General features: G+C 39.7%; 3 protein-coding genes across 5 annotated transcripts in view; 1 reads left to right on the forward strand and 2 right to left on the reverse strand.

Annotated features, from left to right (window-relative positions):
* The window catches only part of LOC140204207 (MORC family CW-type zinc finger protein 4-like), a 153,927-nt gene extending 141,214 nt beyond the window's left edge, over positions 1-12,713 (reverse strand). For 2 of the 3 annotated variants that reach the window (XM_072270715.1, XM_072270714.1), the window contains exons 1-2: positions 12,606-12,712; positions 12,434-12,506 (exon numbers count right to left, since the gene is read on the reverse strand). In XM_072270715.1, coding sequence (XP_072126816.1) covers positions 12,434-12,506; positions 12,606-12,644 — 112 coding nt within the window. In that variant the 5' untranslated portion in view covers positions 12,645-12,712. Of the gene's footprint in view, positions 1-12,433; positions 12,507-12,605 lie in introns of all 3 variants that reach the window. The other variant, XM_072270716.1, reaches the window with a different exon arrangement.
* Positions 12,653-27,226, forward strand: part of cox11 (cytochrome c oxidase assembly homolog 11 (yeast)) — a 51,881-nt gene continuing 37,307 nt past the window's right edge. The window contains exon 1 of the mRNA XM_072270724.1: positions 12,653-12,672. The gene's annotated coding sequence lies outside the window, so the exon portion shown is untranslated. The remainder of the gene's footprint in view (positions 12,673-27,226) is intronic.
* The window catches only part of rbm41 (RNA binding motif protein 41), a 32,486-nt gene continuing 19,781 nt past the window's right edge, over positions 14,522-27,226 (reverse strand). The window contains exons 4-7 of the mRNA XM_072270717.1: positions 26,946-27,150; positions 24,465-24,883; positions 17,801-17,948; positions 14,522-17,070 (exon numbers count right to left, since the gene is read on the reverse strand). Coding sequence (XP_072126818.1) covers positions 16,970-17,070; positions 17,801-17,948; positions 24,465-24,883; positions 26,946-27,150 — 873 coding nt within the window. The 3' untranslated portion in view covers positions 14,522-16,969. The remainder of the gene's footprint in view (positions 17,071-17,800; positions 17,949-24,464; positions 24,884-26,945; positions 27,151-27,226) is intronic.

The following is a 27,226-nucleotide window of genomic DNA, read 5'->3' on the forward strand; positions in this document are numbered from 1 at the left end:
AAGATTTAGCAGACTCTGGAGTGGTGGTACACTGTTCTACTATGCAGTGACACCTGCACAGATATGACCTTCATGGAATAGTCATCAGAAGAAAACCTTTCCTGCATCCTCACCACAAAATTCAGCGTCAGAAGTTTGCAAAGGAACATCTAAACAACCCTGATGCGTTTTGGAAACAAGTCCTGTGGACTGGTGAAGTTAAAATAGAACTTTTTGGTTGCAATGAACAACAGTATGTTTGGAGAAAAAATGGTGCAGAATTTCATAAAAAGAACACCTCTCCAACTGTTGAGCACGGGGGGTGGATCGATCACGCTTTGGGCTTGTGTTGCAGCCAGTGGCACGGGGAACATTTCACTGGTAGAGGGAAGAACGAATTCAATTAAATACCAGCAAATTCTAGAAGCAAAAATCACACCATCAGTAAAAAAGCTGAAGATGAAAAGAGGACGGCTTCTGCAACAGGATAATGACCCAAAACACACCTCAAAATCCACAATGGACTACCTCAAAAGGCGCAAGCTGAAGGTTTTGCCATGGCCCTCAGCCCCCTGACCTAAACATCATCGAAAATCCGTGGATAGACCTCAAAAGAGCAGTACTTGCAAGACAGCCCAATGATCTCACAGAACTAGAAGTCTTTTGCAAGGAAGAATGGGCGAAAATCCCCCAAACAAGAATTGAAAGACTCTTAGCTGGCTACAGAAAGCGTTTACAAGCTGTGATACTTGCCAAAGGAGGTGTTACTAAGTACTGACCATGCAGAGTGCCCAAACTTTTGCTTTGGGCTTTTTCCTTTTTTGTTATTTTGAAACTGTAAAAGATAGAAATAAAAATGTAATCTTGCTTAAAATATTAAAGAAATGTGTCATCTTTAACTTTATGCCTTTTGGAAATCAGGTCATCTTTTACTCGCTTAGCTGTTCACAGTAACAGAAATTTTGACCAGGGGTGCCCAAACTTTTGCATGCCACTGTATATTACTTAGTCAAACAGAGGAAAATACCTCATGTTAGATCCTTCTCAAGTACTAAATTGAGTAATCTCATCCAGAAACCCCACCAAGATTCATAGTCTGTGGGTGTAAGCCTCATGACTATTTTTGCTACCATTATACTAAGGAATCATTGTAGTATCATAAACATGAGCAAATCCGCAGATGCTAGAAATCCAAAGCAACATACACAAAATGCTGGAGGAACTCAGCAGGTCGGACAGCATCTATGGAAAAGAGTGAACAGTACACATTTTGATTCAAGACCCTTCATTGATGGAAAAACCATTCAAGGCTTCAGCATAGAGAGGTTTCAGTGACAGAAGATGAAAAAGCTGTTGGTGGATTTTTCCCTCAGTTTATTTATTGTTTTCCTTCTTTATGTTTGCATAGTTCAAACAGTAGGAATGCCAAACAGGACGGCTGAATGCTCCTCTTAAACCATAAGACATAGGAGCAGAACTAGGCCATCTGGCCCGTCAAGTCTACATTGCCATTCAATCACGGCTGATCCTTTTTTTCTCTCCTCCTCAACCCCAGCTCCCAGCCTTGTCCCCGTAACCTTTGATGCCATGTCCAATCAAGAACCTATCAATCTCGGTCTTAAATATATCCAACAAACTGGCCTCCACAGCTACATGTGGCAATAAATTCCACAAATTCACCACCCTTTGGCTGAAGAAATGTCGCCATGTCTCCGCTTTGAAAAGGCACCCCTCTACCGAGGCTGTGTCCTCTTGTCCTAGACTCTCCCATGATGGGAAGCATCCTTTCCACATCTACTCTGTCTAGCCCTTACAACATTCAAAAGGTTTCAATGAGATCTCCCCTCATCTTTCTGAATTCCAGCGAGTACAGGCCCAGAGCCATCAAATGTTCCTTGTATGATAACCCTTTCATTCCTGGAATCATCCTTGTGAAACTCCTCTGGACACCTCTCCAATGCCAGCACATCTTTTTTTAAGATGAGGGGCCCAAAACGGTTCACAATACCCAAAAGTGAAGCCTCACCAGTGCCTCATAAAGCCTCAGCATCACATCCTTGTTTTTGTATTCTAGACCTCTTGAAATGAATGCTAATTTTGCATTTGCCTTCCTCACCACCTCACCACCAAGTCAACCTGCAAGTTAACCTTTACGGTAATGCAGGATAGTAACATAGAAAATAGGTGCAGGGGTAGGCCATTTGGCCCGTCGAGCCTGCACCGCCATTTATTATGATCATGGCTGATCATCCAACTCAGAACCCCGCCCCAGCCTTCCCTCCATACCCCCTGACCCCCGTAGCCACAAGGGCCATATCTAACTCCCTCTTAAATATAGCCAATGAACTGGCCTCAACTGTTTCCTGTGGCAGAGAATTCCACAGATTCACCACTCTCTGTGTGAAGAAGTTTTTCCTAATCTCGGTCCTAAAAGGCTTCCCCTTTATCCTCAAACTGTGGCCCCTCGTTCTGGACTTCCCCAACATCGGGAACAATCTTCCTGCATCTAGCCTGTCCAATCCCTTTAGGATCTTATACGTTTCAATCAGATACCCCTCAATCTTCTAAATTCCAACGAGTACAAGCCCAGTTCATCCAGTCTTTCTTCATATGAAAGTCCTGCCATCCCAGGAATCAATCTGGTGAACCTTCTTTGTACTCCCTCTATGGCAAGGATATCTTTCCTCAGATTAGGGGACCAAAACTGCACACAATACTCCAGGTGTGGTCTCACCAAGGCCTTGTACAACTGCAGTAGACCTCCTTGCTCCTGTACTCGAATCCGCTCGCTATAAATGCCAGCATACCATTCGCCGTTTTCACCACCTGCTGTACCTGCATGCCCACTTTCAATGACTGGTGTATAATGACACCCAGGTCTCGTTGCACCTCCTCTTTTCCTAATCGGCCACCATTCAGATAATAATCTGTTTTCCTATTTTTGCCACCAAAGTGGACAACTTCACATTTATCCACATTAAATTGCATCTGCCATGAATTTGCCCACTCACCCAACCTATCCAAGTCACCCTGCATCCTCTTAGCATCCTCCTCACAGCTAACACTGCCACCCAGCTTCGTGTCATCCGCAAACTTGGAGATGCTGCATTTAATTCCCTCATCCAAGTCATTAATATATATTGTAAACAACTGGGGTCCCAGCACTGAGCCTTGCGGTACCCCACTAGTCACCGCCTGCCATTCTGAAAAAGTCCCATTTATCCCCACTCTTTGCTTCCTGTCTGCTAACCAATTCTCCACCCACACCAATACCTTACCCCCAATACCATGTGCTTTAAGTTTGCACACTAATCTCCAGTGTGGGACCTTGTCAAAAGCCTTCTGAAAATCCAAATATACCACATCCACTGGTTCTCCCCTATCCACTCTACTAGTTACATCCTCAAAAAATTCTATGAGATTCGTCAGACATGATTTTCCTTTCACAAATCCATGCTGACTTTGTCCGATCATTTCACCGCTTTCCAAATGTGCTGTTATCACATCCTTGATAACTGACTCCAGCAGTTTCCCCACCACCGACGTTAGACTAACCGGTCTATAATTCCCCGGTTTCTCTCTCCCTCCTTTTTTAAAAAGTGGAGTTACATTATTAACCACCCTCCAATCCTCAGGAACTAGTCCAGAATCTAACGAGTTTTGAAAAATTATCACTAATGCATCCACTATTTCTTGGGCTACTTCCTTAAGCACTCTAGGATGCAGACCATCAGGCCCTGGGGATTTATCTGCCTTCAATTCCTTCAATTTACCTAACACCACTTCCCTACTAACATGTATTTCGCTCAGTTCCTCCATCTCACTGGACCCTCTGTCCCCTACTATTTCTGGAAGATTATTTATGTCCTTAGTGAAGACAGAACCAAAGTAATTATTCAATTGGTCTGCCATGTCCTTGCTCCCCATAATCAATTCACCTGTTTCTGTCTGCAGGGGACCTACATTTGTCTTTACCAGTCTTTTCCTTTTTACATATCTATAAAAGCTTTTACAGTCCGTTTTTATGTTCCCTGCCAGTTTTCTCTCATAATCTTTTTTCCCCTTCCTAATTAAGCCCTTTGTCCTCCTCTGCTGAACTCTGAATTTCTCCCAGTCCTCAGGTGAGTCACTTTCTCTGGCTAATTTGTATGCTTCTTCTTTGGAATTGATACTATCCCTAATTTCTCTTGTCAGCCACGGGTGCACTACCTTCCTTGATTTATTCTTTTGCCAAACTGGGAAAAGCACAGAGACGTGCAGCGCTCCTTTGACAACTTCACCTGCAAAAAGCGCATCCAGACGCAGCTTCTAACACTCTGCGGTAAGGAGTTGAGGTGGAACTAGATGAACTCCAGATCACTTGAGACGCTGAGGGGATGATAGATAGGACATGTAGAGAGGTAGTTACATCCAAGGTGCTAGACACAGGAAACTGGGTGACAGTCAGGAAGGGGAAAGTGGTTAAACAACCAGTGCAGAGTACACCAACCTCAACAACTTTGGATACTTTGGAGGTGGGGGTGGGGGTGGGATGACCTAGCAGAGGAAAGTCACAGTGGTCAAATCTTTGGCTCTGTTACTCAGAAAGGAAAGGGTGGGGGGGGGGGGTTAGAAAAGGCGAGCTGTGGTGATAGGGGATTCATCAGTCAGGGAAACAGAAAGGAGGTTATGTTGGCAAGAACGAGATTCCCGGTTTGTAACTGCCTCCCGGGTGCCAGGGTCTGGGAAATCTCAGCTCAAGTCCTCAGCATTCTTAAGTGGGACAGTGAACAATCAAAGGTCATCATCCATGTATGTACTAATGACATAGGTAGGAAGAGTTCTACAAAGTGAGTTCAGGGAGTTTGGTGCCATGTTAAAGGACAGAACTTCCAGAGTTGTGATCTCTGGATTGTTAGTAAGACCAGAAATTGGAAAATTATACAGTTTTAACACATGGCTAAGGAGTTGGTGTAGGAGGGAGTGCATAAGATTTTTGGATCATTGGGCTCTCTTCCACAGAAGCTGGGATCTGTACAGAAGAAGAAGCAGTACCACAGCAAAAAAGCAAGGGCCAACAGGCTCCAAGACAGCTTCTTCCATCAGGCCATCAGACTGATTAATTCATGCTGACACAACTGTATTTCTATGTTGTATCAACTATCCTGTTGTATATACTACTTATTATACAGTACTATAAATTACACATTGCACATTTAGATGGAAATATAATGTAAAAATTTTTACTCCCCATGTATATGAAAGTCAATTCAATTCAATTCAATTATATGCATTTTAAAAGAAAATGAGAATAAAAACATCCTCAACTACTTCTCACTTGGCTTGACAACATCTCACTTCCGTCTTGTCTGATACCATTTTTTCCCCATATCTGCTTCAGGCAGAAGCTCGCTCCCAATTCATTGGAACTGCACAATCAAAATCTCAACCATCTAGTCTATGGTCCTGCATTCAACAAAATTGTCTTCATGATCAGTAGTTTGTTTTGCCAACTAGTCATATTATTGCTTCCTTAAATTTGCTAAACATCAATTTCGCCAACCCAGCACCCCAATTAGTTGATGTTATTGAGTTTCTGAGCTCAGATACTGTGCCCTTTCCAACCTTCACTGCTCTTCACAACAAGATCAAAACTCATGAACTCTGTAAATACTATCACAAGTTCAATTTCCCCTTGCTCCCTTAAATCTAGGAACATGATTCTGTCTTCCAAATCATTCCCAGAAACCCTTGTCTAAACCTCTAAATCAGATTTCTGGCATTATGGTGGTATCCAAAGGGTTCCTAATATGGTCACAAATAAAATTCGAATTAATTAAGAAATAGGTGAATAGAAATATACCCCAGAGCCCAGAGGGGATATTTCTAGTTGTAACAACTACACGCCACCCTCCCCCCCGCCCCCCACACACACACAAGCTCCGACGGCCACCATCATGTAGTGCATTGAGAGACTGGTCACAGCACTCAGTAACTCCAGCCTTCCATACAATCTCAACCCACTGCAATTCACATACCACCTAAACAAGTCTACAGTAGATACCATCTCCCTGGACCTACACTGATCTCTGGAGCATCTGGGCAGTAAGGCTACCTATGTCAAACTATTGTTTATTGACTATAGCTCTGCATTCAACATTATAATTCCAAGCAAACTCATCATCAACCTTGAAACCCTGGGAGTTGATAATTCCCCCTGCAACTGGATCCTTGACTTACTGACCAACAGACCACAATCAGTATGGATAGGCAGCAACACCTTTGCCATGATTATTCTAAATACTGGTGCTTCACAAGCTTGTATCCTTAACCCCCTGCTCTACTCCCTGTACACTCATGACTATGTGAACAGGTTCTGCTCTTTCGCTGCTACAAGTCTGCAAATACCACTGTAGTGGAGGATATTTAAAATAACGATGAGTCGAAGTACAGGAAGTACAAAAAGGAAATGAGAACTTAGTAACATGGTGTCATGACAACAAACTTTCCCTCACTGTCAGCAATACTAAAGAACTGGTCATTGATTCATGAAGGGGGTCAATGCACGTGCTCCTGCCTGTATCAACTGTATTGAGGTTGAGAGTGAACGTTACCAATAGCCTGTCTTGGGCCAACCACACAGGTGCCAAAAAAGCTCACCAACATCTTCCTCAGGAGGCTAAAGAAACGTCGCATGTTTCCACCAACTTTTAATTAAACAAATACCTACTGTTTGCACAAGTCCAGGAGCCACATCCCTTGATTCCCTGCATGCTGATGAGCCTCATGGTCGCCATGATTGTACCTGTTTCCACTATCAACCCAGGCAATGTTATCCAGGTACTTGCCATTTTCTGTGTAAAAAAAATTGCCATCCACATCTCCTTTAAACTCTCCACCTTCCCTCCCACCTTTACTTAAAGCTATGGACGCTAGTATTTGACATATCTACCCTGGGAAAAAGATTATGATTGTCTACTCTCATAATACATCTTATAATTTTACAAACTTCTATTAATTTCCCCTCATCTTCTGATGCTCTAGAAGAAACAATCAAGTTGTCCAACTTTCCCTTATAGCTAATACCCCCTACTCCAGACAGCATCCTGGTAAACCACTTCCGAATTCTCCCCAAAGTCTCCACAACCTTCCTGTCTTAGGCATCCAGAAATGCAGCCTAACCAAACTTTTATATTGGACAATACTAATACTAATACATTCTAGCTGGATGTGTCACCATCTGGCTTGGAGGGGAGGGGGCACTACATCGATTCAAAATAAGCTGCAGAGAGTTGAAAACTTAGTCAACTCCATAAGGAGGAATAGCATCCTCAGCATCCACGACATCTTTCAGGAAGCAATGCCTCAAAAAGCTGGCATCCGTCATTTAGGACTCCCATCACCCAGGATATGCCTTCTTCAGATTACTACATCAAGAGGGACCTGACGAAGGTCTCTGCCTGAAACGTCGACTGCACCTCTTCCTAGACATGCTGCCTGGTCTGCTGTGTTCACCAGCAACTTTGATGTGTGTCACTACTTTTCTTTCTCTTTTTGCACTATTTACTTAATTTAGCATTTTTTTCCAGAAGTATATAGATACACATATACTTACTATAATTTACAGTTTAGTTATTAAGTACTGCAATGTACTGCCGCAGAACAACAAATTTCATGACATATGTCAGTGATATTAAACCTGATTCTGATTCTTTGGTTAGGCTGCAGTTCTATATATGGAATCCCTATCCAACTCACTCCTTTCCAGCCTCCTTACCCTACTTATGTGAATCTGAGCTTATAGGAAACTCTGCTGTCATTTTCCTAATTTGAATCATTACACATGGGTTTGCTGACTAGCATCAGATCTTGTTAAACAATAGCTTTATGTTAAAATCCTCACCCTCCTTTATATCTCTCTTCATAGCTTCACCTGTCCTCAATTGTCTACAAATCCCCAAAATCTTTCCTCCAATAATACTTGCCTTTAATTTAGTCCTTAAAAGGTAATCCTTAAATTAATCTTTAAATATTACTACTTAAAGGTTAATCTTTAAATTTTAATCTTTTAACTTTTCACCACTGGCAACCTCAAGTACATACGCTCTAAAATTCCACAACTAAATTCCTTCCTCATTCAAAACTATGCTCAAAACCTACCTCTTTGATCAAAATTCTTGTTACCCAGCTTTGTATCATGGTGAGACTTGGTGTCAAGCTTCATTTGATTATTCTGATATGAACCAACTTCTATATTAAACAACTATACTATATCAAAAATCAAAATAACAACTTTTGTGATTGATTTTTAAGAGAAGTTCAGGGAACTTCTAAAATAATTATTCTAAGAGTTATTTGATGTACTTTTTCTCAGAAATGTCAATTTTACTTATGTTGAGACAATGGACAAAGAGGTTCCCATTACTAGGAATCACTGATAATGCGTCCTTGGGCACTACTTCAGAAAGATGAAGAGCTACAATGTTGCACATAACAATCTAGAAAGCTCTTTATTATTACACAGAAAACATGGTAAATTTTAACTGTTTTCCCTCCACTTCTGGTACGTCAGGAATTACCTGACCTCATCAATATTTCCAGCATTTTCAGTTTGTACTTTTAATTATATTTAGTATTCCTCCAGCTGATAATATGGCTTTCAGAAGAAACACATCAGTTTTTCATATTCTTCATTGTATTATGAGAATCAAAGTTAATCTCGCAAATGCAGCAAAATGTAAGGAGCTGTTAAGTGTGCAGTAACCTGCACTATTTGCCTTAACTAAAAGTCAGTTATAAAAGTTAGTTATTTAAGAAATTAAATGATTTAATACGTTAGAAAAAGCTTGAGACAGCTAAAGAATATTCCAATTGCTGAAAAGATCAATTAAGTGAATTCTCATGTTAAAATTGTGTTTTTATACAACACAAAAATTTTCTCATGCTTTCCACAGCATCTTATCTCTAATCTACGATTTAAGATATTAGTCCAGCTTAATTCAAGTGAAGCTTCTCCCAACAGAATATTGACACAAGTGCTCCATGAATTAAAAACCATTTCTCCACATCAATCTCTGAACTACACATTCAACTCTCCTATGTAGTTCTTATTTTTAAATTTGAATCCGAGCTCCTCACACTCCTTTAACAGTATCTTTATTGTAATCCTTTCAATATTACTGATTTCAACATGCATTACGACAACTGCATCTATTCCCTTCTACTTCAGGAACAAAACCCACCCCGCCACTGAGGATGTCTTCAAGAGACAGGGCCTCAAGAAGGTAGAATCCATCACATAAGGACCCTCACCATCACGACAGGTCCTCCTCTCATTACTACGGTCAGGGAGGAGACACAGGAACCTGAAAAACCACACTCAATGATTTAGGAACAGCTTCTTACCCTCCATCCTTCAGATTTCTGAAGTGTCCATGAACCCTTGAACACTACTTTGTTATTTTTTACACTTAATTTTGTTTTTGCACAATACTGCTGCCAAAAAAGACAATGACAATAAATATCATTCTGATTCCACAACTATGAAGACATCTCCTTAGTCTTGGCACTACTTGCTAAGTGCACTAGAATGTAATTTCTCATGAATTATAACATCAACAGCATGGGTAACCTATTCATCAACACACACTTTTTTATTTACACAGAAGTCCCTAAGCCTCGGTATTTTTTTAAATACTGTGGTAAAACTGTTGAAATACATGTGAACATCTATCTACATCAGTACGGATTGTGATCCAGCTCACAACAAAATAACAATCATGATCATTCACTAAATATTATAGATTTTCTCAGTTGTACCTATATTACTACCTGGATAAGGGACAGATCCATTGTTTCAATTCATTATCCTGAAATGAACCTGGTATTACTTTCATGTGATTTCCTCCCACCGGCTCTGTTATGCTAAGTGGTTGTTTCATTGTTCTTCCTCTGTAAATTGCACTTTAATAAGGAACACATGCCACTTCAGTGGTCTTAGTGGATCAATCGGCTAAATACAGTCATGGAGTTGCTATCATTACTTGGTTTTGTTGGAGCCAGCACTTCAATTATCCACAACAACACAGTGGATGAAAAATGCTTTGTTCATGAGTTAACGGCCAGTTCAGAATAAAAGCGGTGAATAAGTGATAAACTTTCTTACTGGAGGCTAGTAATTAGTGCAGAAACTTCAAGAGATCATTATCCAAAGTAAAACTGTCACAAGTTAATAAATGATAATGAGCATGCACCTAGATAATATTGTTTCTTTAAAAAACTTCTAAGTATGTAACGATACATGAAAATGGAGCACTTTAATAAATGGGCTTTTTATAGAGGATGAGTTAGAAAATTGGAAGTCCGTGGGATTAAAGCAGCAGCTGCTGCATTGCTGAAAGGGAAGAATATTTGATTATCAGATGGAAAGAATGTAAACGGTGATATATCCCAGGCACAGCATTTCTCTTTTTAGACTAGGTGACCTCAGTTTGATGCAAAAGACAACATTTTCAAGTTTGCAGGTCGAAAACAAAAGAGTTGGAAATGTAGAAAACAATGAGAAAAAAAGGACTAACAAGACCAATGAAATAGACAAATAAAATTGAACACGCATAAACGTGAAACATAACAATCTGGGTGCAAGCTTGAAAAGAGTAAATATCAGAATCATATTTATTGTTGTTGACTTAAAATGACATGAAACTTGCTGCTTTACAGCAGCAATAGAATGCATTAATCAACAAAGTACAATCTTAACGGAGCATAGGAGAAGACAGAGTTGGCCATTCACATAAAATTTTTTGAAGGGCATTTTGCTACGCAGGCATGTCACTTACAGAGAGACTGGAGAAGTTGTGAATGTTGTACAAGATTAGACCCTACATCAAATTGTTAAACAGGGATTCAATAAATGTATTCAAAATTAAAGAGCTTTGAAAAACTCTTATCAATACATAATCACAGAACACTGATTAAGATCATTCAGCAAAGACTTCCACTGGAGTAACAACTTGATTCGAACACCAGGGTCCTGAGGAGTCTCAGTAGGGTGATGATTCTACTTGCAGAGAGATTTAGAACTAGGGCTCACAGTTTAAAGGTTATGGATGATTTGGTGAAGGCAAAGTCCCTCCCCCCTCCGAGCGTCATTTGCTTTGGAATCTTTTCTGAAAGGGCGGTGAAAGCACCATTTTTGAATATTTAAAGGCAGCTGATAAGCACGGGAGTTAACGGTTACTGACATGAGCAGGAATCTGAGAGCTGTGGTTATAATCAGACCAGCCATGAACTTATCGAACGAGGAAGCAACCTCCAAAAACCGATTTCTTATCCTTAATTTGTACTGTCCTATAAGCCCCGCCTATTTTAAATTCGACTGATACTTCCGGCTGTCATTCGCCATAACACTTACTTCCCTATTGTGCTTCAGACATGTTATGTGCGTGATAATCCTAGCTGTAGCTTAACTCGCGTGCTGTATATTTACTGTATAACCTTACCACTCCACGCCCCAGCCAATAAGTGTAAATGCCGTACTCTAATCTACCCGCACTTAACACTACACTCCACTGTTCTCTTCACACAGCTCCAATAGAGCAGCTGAAGAGGCTGCTAGGTAGATTCAACGGTAGCAAAGTGACAGAGTTAACATATACCCTAATTTCAAAGTTTCCCTAATTTGTACATTTTCCCTTTCGAATCCCGCCCACCCTTGCATCACACTGTGCCCCCAGTTGCCCAATCATGTTGGCCCGCATGTTCCCACGCAACTGCGAACCCGGAAGCCCCAGGCTTACTCCCATTGTCACGCGGGGTTTGTTGTGATTCCGTTGCACACTGTGATTGGGTGAAAACAACAAACACATTTAATAACGGGACAAGACGGCAGGCAAGGGCCAGGAAAGATCCCAACTGATGCCAATTACTCCCATTATCCATCCGTCACCTTTTTTCCCTCCCGCAAATTGTTGCTAAACACCGCAGAGCATCTGCTCAGAGCTCAACCTAACCTGCTGATCCTTATCCCCGCCTACCTCCCTCACCAATTGGAGACTGTCACTCGGTCCTGCTCGTGCTCCACAACATCGTATCCACTCGCGTGCGCCATTGGCGGTTAGTTTAAATTTGATTGGCTGCCACCAATGTTAATCAAACATGTTAGTAACTGACACCCGCCCATCCCTCTGCCGGCTCGTTAATCGGCTAAACGTAACACCCATCAGATATTCCCTTCACAAATCCACCCCTAAACACGAAGTGCCGCCACCCGATTGGCTCTAGCAGCCGTCAGTCGAGGAGCTGATCACGCGCCCCTTCGCAAGTTTGGTTGTCAATGCAGTTGAGACTTTGAACCAAATTAAATAATTAAATATAAAATGTAAGCATGATAAACTCCGGCCACGCTGCCCTGCGGTGTCGAGTACCCGCGACGATATATTAGGAAATAAAACTGACGTGCGTCCGTGCCACTTACCTACGAGCTCGGCGATTGCGCTGAAAGGCCAGGTGTGGCTGGTCGAGTTTGTGTGTAAGTAGGTAGGGCTCATCTGAGGAGCAAAATAAAACACTGTCAGCATCATTTCGGCAGCTTTGCACCAGGACTTGACTGAATTTTCTCGGCTTGTTTTCGGAATTTTAAAGCTTACCGCACTGAGGCGAATCCCATGCTCACTTAACCTCGCCATGTTTGATCAAGGATCCTTCGTTTCCCAGGTGAGGGCGCAGTGTTGTCAACGGCGGCGACTGCCGTACATCATGGAGGCGGGCGGGCGGGCGGGCGGCGAGCGACAGCTGCCGCACAGCTCACCGCTGATTGGCTGCAGCTGCAGCACAACATGGCCATTCGCTCAGTGACCTTCCGTCCGATATCGATCTGCGGGGCCTCCGGCCTCGTCCTTAACGGCGCTGTGATGTGTAGGAATGAAGGTCGCTGGGGTTTGGGGATTTACAAACCTTCCATGGCCCCAGCTGAAGCGTTAGATGACTCGGAGGACAGCAAAATGTGAGGGCTTTATTCAGGAAAGGCGTTTAATAGTGAGCCGGTAATGTCAGTTAGGAAATGGGATTGGGGAAGACGGAATCTACATTCCGAGAGTAGGAATTAATCAAAAATAGCGTAACTTTATTGGGGAGAAAATGCTACCTGATCAATTTGAACTCTTTAAAGAAACAAATATATTGATGACGGTAGTGTTGTTGACATTGTTGAGGAAGGCTTATGATAAGATCCCTAGGTGGACAAAATTTTTTTTCATCCAAATATTTATAAATCTTGGTCATTTTCTACTAGAGTGCTTTGAAGTTTGTTGTTTAGTATATTCAAAGTATGAATAGACGTTTAAATGTACACCAAATCAGAGGATATGGGGTTCGTGCAAGAAAAATGATAAGACGTAAAATTAGTCACACTGTCATTTAATCTAGAGCAGACACACAGAAACGAATGACCTTTTCTTGCTTCTAATTCATGTTTGTGTTCATACAATTGTGTGACAGTAGCGTCATTTGAAACTTGGTAACTTGCATGGAGAAGGTAAAACGCACTGGTTAATGTTTAATGAAAAATTAACTGTTGGTGCTCTATTTCTCAACTTTTTGTTCTCAAAATTTGAATCGCTTGGCTGTTACTTATATTCGTTGGATAGACCAATCTCATCAATACTACAGAATAATAAAAGGGACAAAATGCTGGAAACAGCAGTTCACACATTATCTGCGAAAAGTTAATGTTTCAGGCTTTTCTTTTCACAAATGCTGCTGACTACTGAGGGTTTTAACACTAGTTTTTATTATTTCATATTTCCAGTATTAGCAGTTTCGATTTTCATCCACTTAATTTTAATAAAAATCCATGAGATTTAGTTACAATCTCCATTCTAAGGACTTGCCCTTACACTTGAGAGACTAGCATTTATAGAATGTTCAGAACTAATTTTGTTTCTTATCTAAATCAATGAATTGACCCACTGATGAGTTTTGCACCATGCCTGCACTTACTGTATGTGGGCTGAATGTGAACGCCCCAATCTTGTTACTTCTCAATGCCCTGGAGCCAAGGAGCAATAGCGTAACTACATTAATTACAGCAGTGATCTCCACTCCCAGAGTCGATAATTGACAGAAAACAAAGAAGGGAATGAAGTTTCATCTAATGGCAAAGCTGTAACACATTTAATAGCATGAATATCTGTAACATTTTAAATATCGACATCAATTCCAACAGTGTTAACAAATAGTATAAAACTGAGTAATAATTTCCACAGTGTAATACTGAAAACCCCGGCAAGACTGAGCTCAGCCAGTAGACTATATGTATTATCCAGAAATACAACATCATCATCTGTTATTCGGTAAGCCTTAAGAATTCCATAGACGTGAATGTTACTTATAGAAATACAACTGGTTTTGAATGGAATACTGTTTACAGGATTCAAAGAATAACTAGTTATTTACTATCTCAGGAGGAAGTACAGATGGCGTAGTGGAAAAGGGTTAATTTCAGTCAAAAACTATTTCACACTTGTGAATAAGTATCTATTAACTACAAGACACAGGGTGAATCTACAATCAAATGGCACATAATGATTTTAGAAATTGTAATTGATTTCTAAAGTCAAATAACAGCCATGAATTTATTTACCATGCAATATATACAATGCTTACATTATGGAATTTTTACATCGAACGTAACTTTTTTCCCTCCTATTTTTTTGCCGTACCTCCTGCCACAATTTACAAGACAGTTTGAATGTGAATCAGTGGAATATTTGAATAGGACAAAACTCCTGTGCTGCCTTATTACTAATAATGAAAAGCTCAAGAACTTCAATGCAAAGTAACAAGTATTTTGGACTGCTAGACTTACTTTAAATTACTGTATTTTAAAACAGTTGTACTGTTGTAATTACCCTTACAAAAGGATGTCGGGTGGGAGGAAATTACCATTTCTGTCAAGAGTAGTATTAAGATTAAGACAGGCCAAAACCTGGGATTCATATCCATTACTACCTCTGAATAATGTATTTTATGGTCTTGCGGCAATTACCTCTGAATAAGAGAACTGACCAAAAACTGAAGACATTGTTTCCGGCGACTTTCAAAGTATTAGTTCATTATTTTCTAAGAATTCCAATTTATGTTTTGTATCCTGCATAAATAACTCACATACAAACTTCATTTGGGGGTGAAGGCGAGGTTGGGAGGTTAATCATTCATTTTTACCCAACAACCACAAAGATTGACCAACAGATGACATCATTTGAAGTGAAGAAGAAAGAAGAAAGCCCATAACTCTGGGTGGAGTCATCGGGACACCGTCATGATGGTGCTTTTTTTAGCAGGCTTTCTTATTTTTATGAGGCCAAGTTGCTAGCTCGACGCTCAACCCAGCACGGATGGAAAGCGTGCAAAGGAGCCGGCTGGATTTGAACTCGGGAGCCTTCGCTCCGAAGTCCGGCGCTGATGCCACTATGCCACCAGCCAGCATATTTGAAGTGACTACAGTAAAACATTTTTTTCCACTTGCAGAAGTTCTGAATAATACCATTAATACAGATTCCTTAAGAATCAAAGGTATGTCTCCAGAGATGTATGGGCAATAAATACAAATCTCAGGAAAAGAAGATTACTTCAGTATTTTTATGTAAACACTTTGTATCACAATTCCTTAACTGTAACTGAAGTCCAATCCACAGTTGAATTTAGAGGAATCAGTATGTTATTTCTTTGGATCACAGTTTTTGACTGACCAAAAGGCACATAGTGACCTGAAAAACAAGACTTGTTGATTTAATTTTAATCCCAAGGCGGAATATCAAATAACTATCTCAATGTTAGACATGGCTCAATTACATTAAAAGTTAAAATTATATCTAAAAGTGAGCTGGTATTGCCTTTGTAAGTAGTAGTACTATTGTTGCTATGTTGTAACCAAAAATATTTGCCCTGTTTGGCTTGGATTTCTGTCTAAAAAAATCACAAATATAATGTACAAGATATTATCATTGTACTCAAGTCAGAACTTGTTTTACTTTGTGTTTACGGTTAAGATTTCTTAAGAGGGTAGAGATACAATAATAGCTGAAATTGGATTTCCTGGATAAACTCACAACATACAGATTGGGTGAAAAATGTTTGAGAAAGTTGAAAAACTACAAGTAACCTGGTTGCAAAAAGCACCAATATATTTATGTATTCCTGGGGCTGCTTTCTGTAGGATCATTAGAGCTAACCATTTGTATACAAAGCTTTTCCATTTTATTGGGATTTATTTTCAACAACAATTTTTTTGCCCAAGATTTATTGTTTAGAAAATATTACTTTTTTAAAAAAAATCCATAACTTTAAAACAAAATGTTAGTACTCATTAAAAAGGTGTGAAAATGCAATTTAAAGACCGTGAGAATGAACAAACTTTTTGTTTTCCTGAACAAAAGGTGTGTGTTTTTTTTATATATACTGCCCCAGTTTTCATTCCTCTTTTCCTGAAACAGTAACTTTACCCAGATTCCTCTTTATATCTGCCACTGGTCCCTTGCATAAAAGTACATTTTTCATTTAAGAAAATTTACGTTGCTTGGTTTTTCAACTATGAGCAGTTTTAACTGGAACCGCTTAACTGCAACAACATAAGCTCTTCATGTGTACTCAACTCTTAAGGAAAAAGTTCATTCAACTGTAATACTCTAAATATAGCAAACTGAGAAATTTAACCATGAAATATTAAAGCTGGAACCTCCATGTTCCAAATGGCCCAGTACCACATCAGGATTCAGTGCAAGGCCAAAGATGATTTTGTTAAACCATACCCTTGCATGTGTTATTTTTATTATCCAGATAATGGAAGGTATTTTTCAATGCCTCTAAAGAAAATACTTTGCACAAATGAAAGTCTGACGTTTCCTTTGGGGGAAGGGGGTGCACAGCGGCACTTTCGAATTTGTAATGTATTTGCACTGAGTAACATTTGTGCTTAAGCTCCTTCCATTGACCATAGCTCTGAAAGTCCAGTTCACTGGTGGGATCGATTCTGCCCATACTCAATAATAATTGGTTTGCCCATCAGATTGTAACCATTCACCAGGTTCAGGGCTTCCATTGCCAACTCAACACCTAAAATGCAATGAGACAACAGAAAATCATTAAATAACTCATTAGAATTTTTGACCGTGATATATTCAACTGACAGCTGAAATAAAAACTTCATTAATGTAAAGTCTGTTAAATGCCAGCAGGCAACTGGACCAAATCTTTATATTTACATATATGAAATTTCCAGCCACAGTCAATAAGTAAACAGTGCAAAAGATGCTATTCAGAACCCAAGAGCCGTAAGAGACAGGCACAGAATAAACTGAACCTGCTCATTTGACCATTCCATGAGAGTTCTCATACACTCAGTCACGATGGGACTTTGCACAGAAAACTGATCACTCTCCTACTGCAGCTGCAACTTAGAAAATGCATCTAGTGCTGGAAACTTAATATAAAAAAAGAACAAAATGTCTTAACAACAACAGCATTTTGCAAGTTCTAATGAAAATTACATTTGTAAGTGGAAGTGACATTACTTGCACACATAAACCACCTAGTATTTTTCCCAGTAACAGATTCACTTTTTCTATTAGGTCTATGATTTACCAGTTACTGGCTTTATAGTCCTGAGGAAAAATAAAACTATCAATGAGCTTTCATTCCCTCAAGTTAGTTACTGCTAACAGCTCATTTTAAAATTAATGTTGTTTGTTACAATGCAATAAAATAAATTTTACTCTGAAGTTTGAACAGAGCATTGTTGTGATAATTCCTCAAAAAATGTGTTTTAGTATAGAGATATACATACTCGGGAAGGTAATGAAAGCTTGTCCCTTCATTCGACCTGTCAGTAACCGGAAAAGGAGCTGAGGGCCATCCTTTTGTTGGAAAGAAACAAATAAGGAAAACAAATCTTCCAATGTGGCTTTTGGATTCAAATTTTTCAAGTACAGAACCTGAAGAGGAAAACAATTGAAATAGTGAAGTAAATGGTGAATTGCACGTTTAAATTGCACATCAGTAAAGCATTGCAGCTGATGGATAACAACTATAAACAATTTTTACTGAACTCACCATACTAGCTATGAAAACATATTTGTCTTAATCAAACTGATCACTTATATCAAATCAGATAACAGTCCAGAATGGTAGGGGCAACAGCACTGAGCGTCATATGAAGTCATTCCTGCCTGTGGCCATCAAACTTTACAACTCCTCTCTTGGAGGGTCAGACATCCTAAGCTAATAGGCTGGTCCTGGACCTATTTCATAATTTACTGACATAATTTACATATTACTATTTAACTATTTATGGTTCTATTACTAGTTATTATTTATGGAGCAACTGTAATGAAAACCAATTTCCCCCGGGATTAATAAAGTATGACTATGACTAAAGATCCTGCCAAAATTACATTTCTGGATCATAATTAATGCAATTAAGCTCAAATGTTTTCACCCTCACAACCTGAAATGTGTACCCTTTATCAACCCCAAATTACAATTTTTTTTTCTTACGCCACTCAGTGTTATGCAGTGTCTATGAGTTTTAAGAACTTGCTCTGGTTTCCTAAACAGATGAAATTGAAGTCTGAGGCCAATTTATGTACTAAAGCCATAAAAGTTTTCCTGTCAAGTTGCACCTTAAACATTATATTTAATCCTGGTGACCAAAACACAAGTAAACAAGCATCCCATGGAGATGAAACAAAGGCTCATATGAAAGGTCTAGAAAACTTAGGCACTTCTTGAGAAATGTGAGGTCTGAAAGGCAGTACAGGCACAAGAAAATAAGATGGAAGAGATTAAAAACACAAACACAAGGAATTCTGCAGATGCTAGAAATTCAGGCAACACACATCAAAGTTGCTGGTGAACACAGCAGGCCAGGCAGCATCTCTAGGAAGAGGTACAGTCAACGTTTCAGGCCGAGACCCTTTGTCAGGACTAACTGAAGAAAAAGCTAGTAAGAGATTTTTACTAGCTCTTTCTTCAGTAGCAGTGGCCAAAATTATGGCACCATGAATGGCTTTGTTGTACAAGAGAGTAAGAAAAAGAGTGGCAGAGCTATTGTGGTAGGGGATACCCTGTTAAAGGGAATAGACATGAGCTTCAAGCTCAATTGTTATTCAACCATACATGAATACAGCCAAATGGAACAGCGGTCCTCCAGAGCAAAGGTGCAAAAGACAGTTTCAACAGTAAAACAAAGCACAGGGTATATAATAGCATATATAATTATGATAGCAGTAAACACAGTCACAAAAAAATAACATAGCTCAAGTCCGTGATCATAAACGGAACTCCTGGTTGGTGTGTCGCCTCCTGAGTGCAAGGGTGAAGGATGTCTTGGAGTGGCTACAGGACCATTCTAAAAGGAAGTTATCATGGTGCATATACAGTTGCAAGAAAAAAATTTGTGAACCCTTTGCAATTATCTTTTTTTTGCATTAATTACTAATAAAATGTGGTCTGATCATCATTTAAGTCACAATAATAGACAAACACAATCTGCCTAAACTAATAACACACAAACAATTGTACATTTCATCTCTTTCTTCTTCTTCGGCTGTCCATCTATTTTCAATGTTGACTGAGGCCTGAGCAAGGTTTGTATGGAAGACCAGCATTTACCCATGCTGCAAGTCTCCCTTCTCCACGCTACTGATGTTGTCCAAGGGAAGGACACTGGGACCCATACAGCTTGGCACTGGTGTCGTCACAGAGCAATGTGTGGTTAAGTGCCTTGCTCAAGGACACAACATGCTGCTTCAGCTGAGGCTCAAACTTGTGGCCCTCAGATCACTAGACTGAAGCCTTAACCACTTGGCCATGCGCCATCTCTTTATTGAATACATTGTTTAATCATTCACAGTCCAGGCTGGAAAAAGCATGTGAATCATTGTATTTAATAACTGGTAGAACCTACTTTAGCACCAGTACCTCCAACAAATGTTTCTTGTAGCAGCTGATCAGACTTGCACAATGGTGTGGAGGAGTTTTAGACCATTCCTGATGCCAGGTAATTGCAAATGGTTAAAACTTTTTCTTGCAACTGTAGGCACCAACAATATAGTAAAAATGTGGGAAGAGACCCTACAAGCCAAATTTAGGGAGCCAAGACGAAGTTAAAAAGTACGACTTCACAGGTCAATCTCAGGATTACTACCTGTGCCACGTGCTAATCAGAGTAGGATTAGCAAAATAGTCAGGATGAATATGAGTAGTAGTGTAGCAGGCAGGGTTTCAGAATCCTGGGCCATTTGAATTGGTTCTGGCAGAAGTGGAACCTGTACAAATCAGACACTCTACACCTGTGCAGGACCAGGATCAATAACTTGGGGGATTCTTTGCTTGTGCTTTTGAGGAGGGTTTAAACTAATATGGGGATGGAGAATGGGAATCCATGCAGAAAGCCAGAAGGAAACAATGCAGAGACCAAAGTGCAAGTTAGAGGTGCAAGTACTGTGAAAATGCTTGTGTCCCCAGTCTACATTAGCCATCTCCTCCCTCATCCTGTTGTAGTTCCCTTGTTTAGGTGAAATACACTGGTTATTGCCCTTCCATTGAAAAAATAAACATACTGTGATTATTCTTTCCTAGACGGTCTAGGAAAGAGGAAAGGGGAGTACAGAAAACTCAAATGCAAAGGACGTAAAAGATTGCCAGATTCTAAAAGGACACTTCAACTGAATGTCCATAGTATTCAAAACACGGTCATTGAGCTCGTGGCACAAATCAGTAGGAAAGGGTATGATTCAGTGGTCATTAGAAACATGGCTGCAGTATGGAGATGATTTGGAATTAAATATCCAAGGGTATCAGGTAATACAGAAGTGTAGACAGGAAGGTGGGGTAGTACTCTTAATTACAGATGAGGTCAGGACAATAGGGAGAGATGATATAAGATCTAAGAAACATAGTGTTGAATCTGGGTAGAGATTAGGAATTGTAAAGGGAAAAAAAACAACAAATAATAGCATTACAAGAGCAGTGGCAACAAACCAAGAAATATCTGATACATATAAATAATGTTATGGCAATTGTCATGGGGGACTTTAACTTACACATACATTGGGTAAAAAAAAAAGTTGGTCGAGGCAGTCTTGATGACTTTCTTGAACTAACCCTACAAGGGAAAATGCTATCTTAGATCTGGCCCTATGCAGAGACAGATAAAATTAATGATCTTGTAGACCGTCTAGGAAAGAATAATCACAGTATGTTTATTTTTTCAATGGAAGGGCAATAACCAGTGTATTTCACCTAAACAAGGGAACTACAACAGGATGAGGGAGGAGATGGCTAATGTAGACTGGGGACACAAGCATTTTCACAGTACTGAACAAAAATATATTCCAATTAAAAACAAAGCAGCAATAGTGGGGAGAACCAACCTTGGATAACTAAGGAAATAAAGATAGACATTAAACTAAAAAATCATGCAAAGTCACCAAAAGTACTGAGAAATTGAAAGAATGGGAAAAAATTTGAAAAAGGAAAGAACCACCAGGCAAGCAATAAGGAAGTGGATGATGGATAATGAAAGCAAACTAGCGCAAAATTTTAAAAAACAGTAAAAGTTATTACAATTTTATGAAGTAGAAAAGAGTAGCCAAAATGAACATAGGTCCCTTGGAAGACGAGAAGGAAGAATTAATATTGGGTATTGCAGAAATGGGCAAGGCTTTGAATTACCACTGTCAGTTTTCATGGTGGAGGACACATTAACATGACAAAGAGATGTTATGAATGTGATAGGAGATGAGTGTTACAGCGAGCTGAAACAACCAACACCTATTGATCAACTAACAACCAATCCCAGGCTAACTTTCACTAATTAGTTCCAATCAACATCTTGAATGTTCTTTGAGTAAACCATTTACTATTTAACTAGTTGTGCTTTGGGATTACAGTTGAGTTTTGAGATCTGTAGTTGTATCGTTTTACTGAATAAAGGAGTACTTCGAGTTCCAGCTTTGGGTCTCATCAGTAACTATAGGCAAGCGCAGACAAAAAAAATTGACGACGAGGTGCTGTATTATATCAACATGGCAATGTGAGCAGAAGACTTGCGCGCAATTCTGCAACAGCAGCAAGCTCAATTTGAGGTGGTTCAGCTGAAGTTAACCTGCAGGTCAAGGTTTTGATTATCAGTGAGTCCAACGATATCGGTGTCAAACAGTGAACAGAACTCACGTGAGTCAGTTGTTCAGGAGTTACATTTGAATCATGACTTAAACATTACAAATATATACTCTGACAACAGGAATTCTGCAGATGCTGGAAATTCAAGGTTGGGTAGCCTCCAACCTGATGGCATGAACATTGACTTCTCTAACTTCCACTAATGCCCCACCTCCCCCTCGTACCCCATCCGTTATTTATTTTTATACACACATTCTTTCTCTCACTCTCCTTTTTCTCTCTCTGTCCCTCTGACTATACCCCTTGCCCATCCTCTGGTTCCCCCCCCCTCCTTGTCTTTCTCCCCAGACCTCCTGTCCCATGATCCTCTCATATCCCCTTTGCCAATCACCTGTCCGGCTCTTGGCTCCATCCCTCCCCCTCCTGTCTTCTCCTATCATTTTGGATCTTCCCCTCCCCCTCCCACTTTCAAATCTCTTACTAACTCTTCCTTCAGTTAGTCCTGACGAAGGGTCTCAGCCTGAAACGTCGACTGTACCTCTTCCTAGAGATGCTGCCTGGCCTGCTGCGTTCACCAGCAACTTTGATGTGTGTTGCAAGATATACTCTGAGTCAGGTTTGCCAGTAAAGATGACTCGTGGAAAAAACGCACTTTGCTCCAAAACCTGGATGCTGCTGAACATAAGCATTATTTCAGCTCCATTCTACCTAAGGACCCGTGTGACCCATCATTTGACAAAACTGTCTTCGACAGCTAACAAGCATTTTTGGAGAGCAGTCATATCTCTTCAGTGTTCACTATGCTGATGACTTCCTCACATATGCTGGTGTGATCAATTACGAATGTGAAAAGTTCAAGCTGAGTAATGTGACTCAGTCACAGTTCAAGTGTGTTTTTTTTATTTGTGCACTTTAGGCACCTGGCGATGCAGACATTTGCAAATGTGCAAAACCCTGATATCACTTTACAAGCTGCCACTCAAGAATATCGGTGTTTGATCAACCTGAAACACGATTCCAAACTGGTCAAATAAAGCCATGTCAATGCAGTTTCCAATGGCCCAGACATCATCACTCAGCAGATCTCCAAGTGGTCAAACACTGCTTGTTGCAACTGTAGTGCATGGCATTACACAAGAAAATGACAAAAGAAACAGATTTGCAGCAAATGTCAACACTGTGGTCAAAAAAAAGGTTTTTGCTGTTGTCTTCTAAGCCAGTGAAACACAAGAACAAGTTCAAAAGCTATCAAAATTTACAAGGAATTCAAAGGTCATGTTCAGTTGACTTCATTCCCAGGAGACAGTACTTCCAACATATTTAACAATCAGTTAGTCAAGCTACAATTTCCTTATTAACTTCTCATCCAACCAAATCACAGATGACATGCAAGTGCTATGTATTTTGAATACCTGGTGTAAGGAACTCTGTTTGCAAATGACATTAATTCCAACAAGAAAACAATCAATTAAATAACATTTCTGTTCCTTTTGTAACATACTGTAGGGTTTCACTGCTGTGTAACATGCTGTAAGGTTTCACTGATCATGTAATGGTTTCTCTGTAGCAGCAATGTTTGGGTTATGACTAGAGATAATTGGGTTTGGAATGCTTCTATGCATTGAGTAGTGAAGTTGGCTCTTGTAAGCTCTCAACCATACTACAGGGTACTGAAAAATATGGTGAAAGTTATCATAGAGGTGTTTCTGATAATTTACTGAAATTCTCTAGACCCTACGCCAGGGGTGGCCAACCTCTTACATTCCATGTGTCAATTTTTTCACGCACGAGTTCAGTTGTGATTTTTTCACACACGAGCTCTATATTAACATACCTTTAGAAGGATTGAGTGGGGGTACAAGAGTTGTATGGCACATCTGAACTCGTGAGTGAAAAAATTGACGCATGGAATGTAAAAGGTTGGCCACCCCTGCTCTAAGCAATAAGTGTCAGGCCACTGCTTTAGGCTTTAGGCAAAAGGCAGGTAACTATAGGGCAGTTAGCTTAACATCTGTAGTCAGAAAAATACCTGAAGCTATTGTTAAGGAAGAAATAGCAAGACATCTGGATAGAAATAGTTCCATCAGGTAGAGGATGAATTCAGGAAGGGAAAATCCTGTTTGATAAACTTAAGAGTTCTTTGAAGATATATAAGCCCAATGGATGGAGAACACACACATCTTCTTCTCAGTGAATTCTCTTAGTAAAGCACTTCAATAGTGCTCCTCGTGGAGGGAATTCACATCAAAAACTTTTGAACATGGACATTTTCCCTCGAGTAAAATCAACAAGAATGCTGTTCCAACTTATTACAAATATCATACCCTGTTTGGTTGCCCAGGATTATAGTTTGAAAATCTGGGAATCATTCTGATTTCCTCCTCAGAAAGTTTGTTCCTCCGGATCTCTTCTATAGAAACAGCTTCCACTTGCTGGATAATTTTTTGAGGACACTGGGTGCCAGCGCTGGGTAGGGTTCTGATAGGCACACTGACAGAAAGTCTTTTGGTGTTCTGATTTTCATACTGAGAAGTGACATTGAGCTCACTTTGTGATGGTAGAAGTAGACTAGTCATTTCTCCAAAACCAACTCCTTCACTAGTTGCTGTAGAAGGTATTTCTGTGGAAGATCCTGGTCTGTTTTTTGGATTTTCTTCCATTCCAGCAGAATCATTTTTGAATTTTAATAACATCATTTCCAATTGGTTGATTGGGTCACTCTGGTCTTTTATGAATTGTTCATCTGAAGTGGAAACAATACAAGCATATTAGACACAGCACTACAAAGGGAAAAGCATAATAAAATAAGCATGTCAAAGTGCACACATGGATCAGTGCCTTAAACCTGCTACCCTATCTTTCTCTCCTTGACCCAAGTATATCCTATGACTGAGGTAATGGAGACAGGATTTGTCCATTCAAATGTTTGAGAACGCCAATTTATTATATAAAATTACGGCACTAGCTGAAGGCCAAATTAAACTAGCAACTACTTGGTGCCACGTTTGGCTTAGACTTTCAACTGAAACTGAATTTCTACTTAACCCAGGAAAGAATTTAATTTTCAAAATTTTGCTCCACAACACATAGGTTAAATCGCTTAATAGTTTATAATTGCCAGACTGTATCCAAGTGAAATTAACAGTTGGAATATACAATACCAATAAGGATATTATAAAATTATAATTTGTAACTGTACATTAATGTGTTAAATTTATTAAAAATAAAATCATACAATATTGGCCAATATTCATAATTCATTTCTCCCACTTTCAACATGAATGTGAACAAATTTGACAAGAATTAAATGAATTTAAAATCAAATTTGAAAAAAAAAAGCTGCTCAAAGAGGCTATAAATGTTTGGAGCAATCTACCATAAAGAAGAATTCTGAAGGACTCTGTGTAACTTAATCGAATTGGATACATGTTTCGGCAAGCCATGAACAAAAGATTTTTTTTTCCCCTATAGATGGTTGGTTCTATACCCACATATTGAACCAATGAAGCTTTTGTATCAATACTGATCACACATAGATGGATAGGGAATCTAGAGTGAGCAGCATTCCATTACTGGCAAAGCAATTTGGTGGCGAGAGAAAAAAAAATGATTATGGCTGAAGAAACTGATACTAAATAGCATCGTCTGCCCCATTTTTCCAACCAGTCAACTTGGCAGTTCCTTGAATACCACGTTGCAAGCTATTTTTGTTATTTTAATTAGGTCCTCTACGCCACGCATCATCCCCTAATCAGGAGAACGGGCAGGACAGACAGCCTGTTCCAAAGTCTCTACCCAAGCCATTCTAGAATCAGCAGCTGTGAGTCTTACTTGTTACTGACTCAATCCAATTTGCTTTCCCTCTCACAGCAGAAGTACCTCACTTCTGCTCGCATCTACTAGATGGCCGAACTGAGATAGCCAACTTGCTGTACATGGACATTAAACACAAGTAACCAAAAGCTTTGGGGTTGTATGGTTCTCCTGCAGGATGTATATTTATGTCCCAACTCCCCCAGGTTAGACTTCAAATGTCAATGCTGCTGCTTGGAACTAGAAACTGGAAAAGGAAAAATCAAAAGTCATGTCATCATGCGCTCGTCCAGCGCACATCCATTGATCAGTTATGTAGTGACTTTGGCAGAGCTCTGGGAGTAGTTCTCCAATCCATGCTTGCAGTTGGGGAAGGTGCGTGACGTTGAGGAGATTTCAGGAACTAAAATTGGGAGAGAAAGAGACTTACAAAAAAAAACATAATTAACCGTCAGCACCCAGACGATGACTGGCATATTGTCATACAGTACCATTTTCTGTGTCCACTACTCTGGGAATTTGCCATTTATTTGTCACAAATATTCTGGAAGGGTACAGAACAATAAGTATTACAACATAGAAACATACAAATTCACAGAACAAGTCTGTAAGTATTTAAATAGAACAAAAAATGTTTTGACCACAAAACTGGCTACAGTCAAAGAATATTAAATAACACACAGCTTTCTGACCTCTGAACTGAAGCAGGGGACTTGAGTTCTTTCTGCAATTAAAGATGAATACACCAGGTCTTTAAGGCTCAACTGCTCCTTTGCCCTGCTCTACAGAATAGTAAACCCCACATTAGCACACAAGCCAATTACTTCCTTTTCTTTTCAAGAAAAAAATAATCAAAAGCATTTTACACCAGCCTATTCTTACTTATCTTCCTAAACAGAAAGTTGGGAACAGGTTGGTTCATTTCTCTTGCATAGGGAATGATCGTGTAAAAAGAGGGAAATGTAAACCTACTTAATGACCGAAATATATACCTTGGTAATATAATGCTTTCAAAAAAGTGTGTCGGTCACTTCCTTGAAACATGGCTTTTTCAATCTCCATCTCTCTCCTATTCAATTGTTTACTTCCTGCGAATCTCTGTGGCAATGACAAAAGTCGTTGGCGCTCCTCAATCTTTTCTTCAATGGCACGGAGTCTCTGCTGCACTGCTGCTGGATCTGCTCCAAATCCTGAGAACTTAAAACAAACAAAATGGCTTTAAAAGACTGAGTTTCTGTCACTAATCCATCAATCACTGACTGCCAGATTTTAC

The sequence above is a fragment of the Mobula birostris genome, chromosome 10, assembly GCF_030028105.1.
Source record: "Mobula birostris isolate sMobBir1 chromosome 10, sMobBir1.hap1, whole genome shotgun sequence".
NCBI lineage: Eukaryota > Metazoa > Chordata > Chondrichthyes > Myliobatiformes > Myliobatidae > Mobula > Mobula birostris.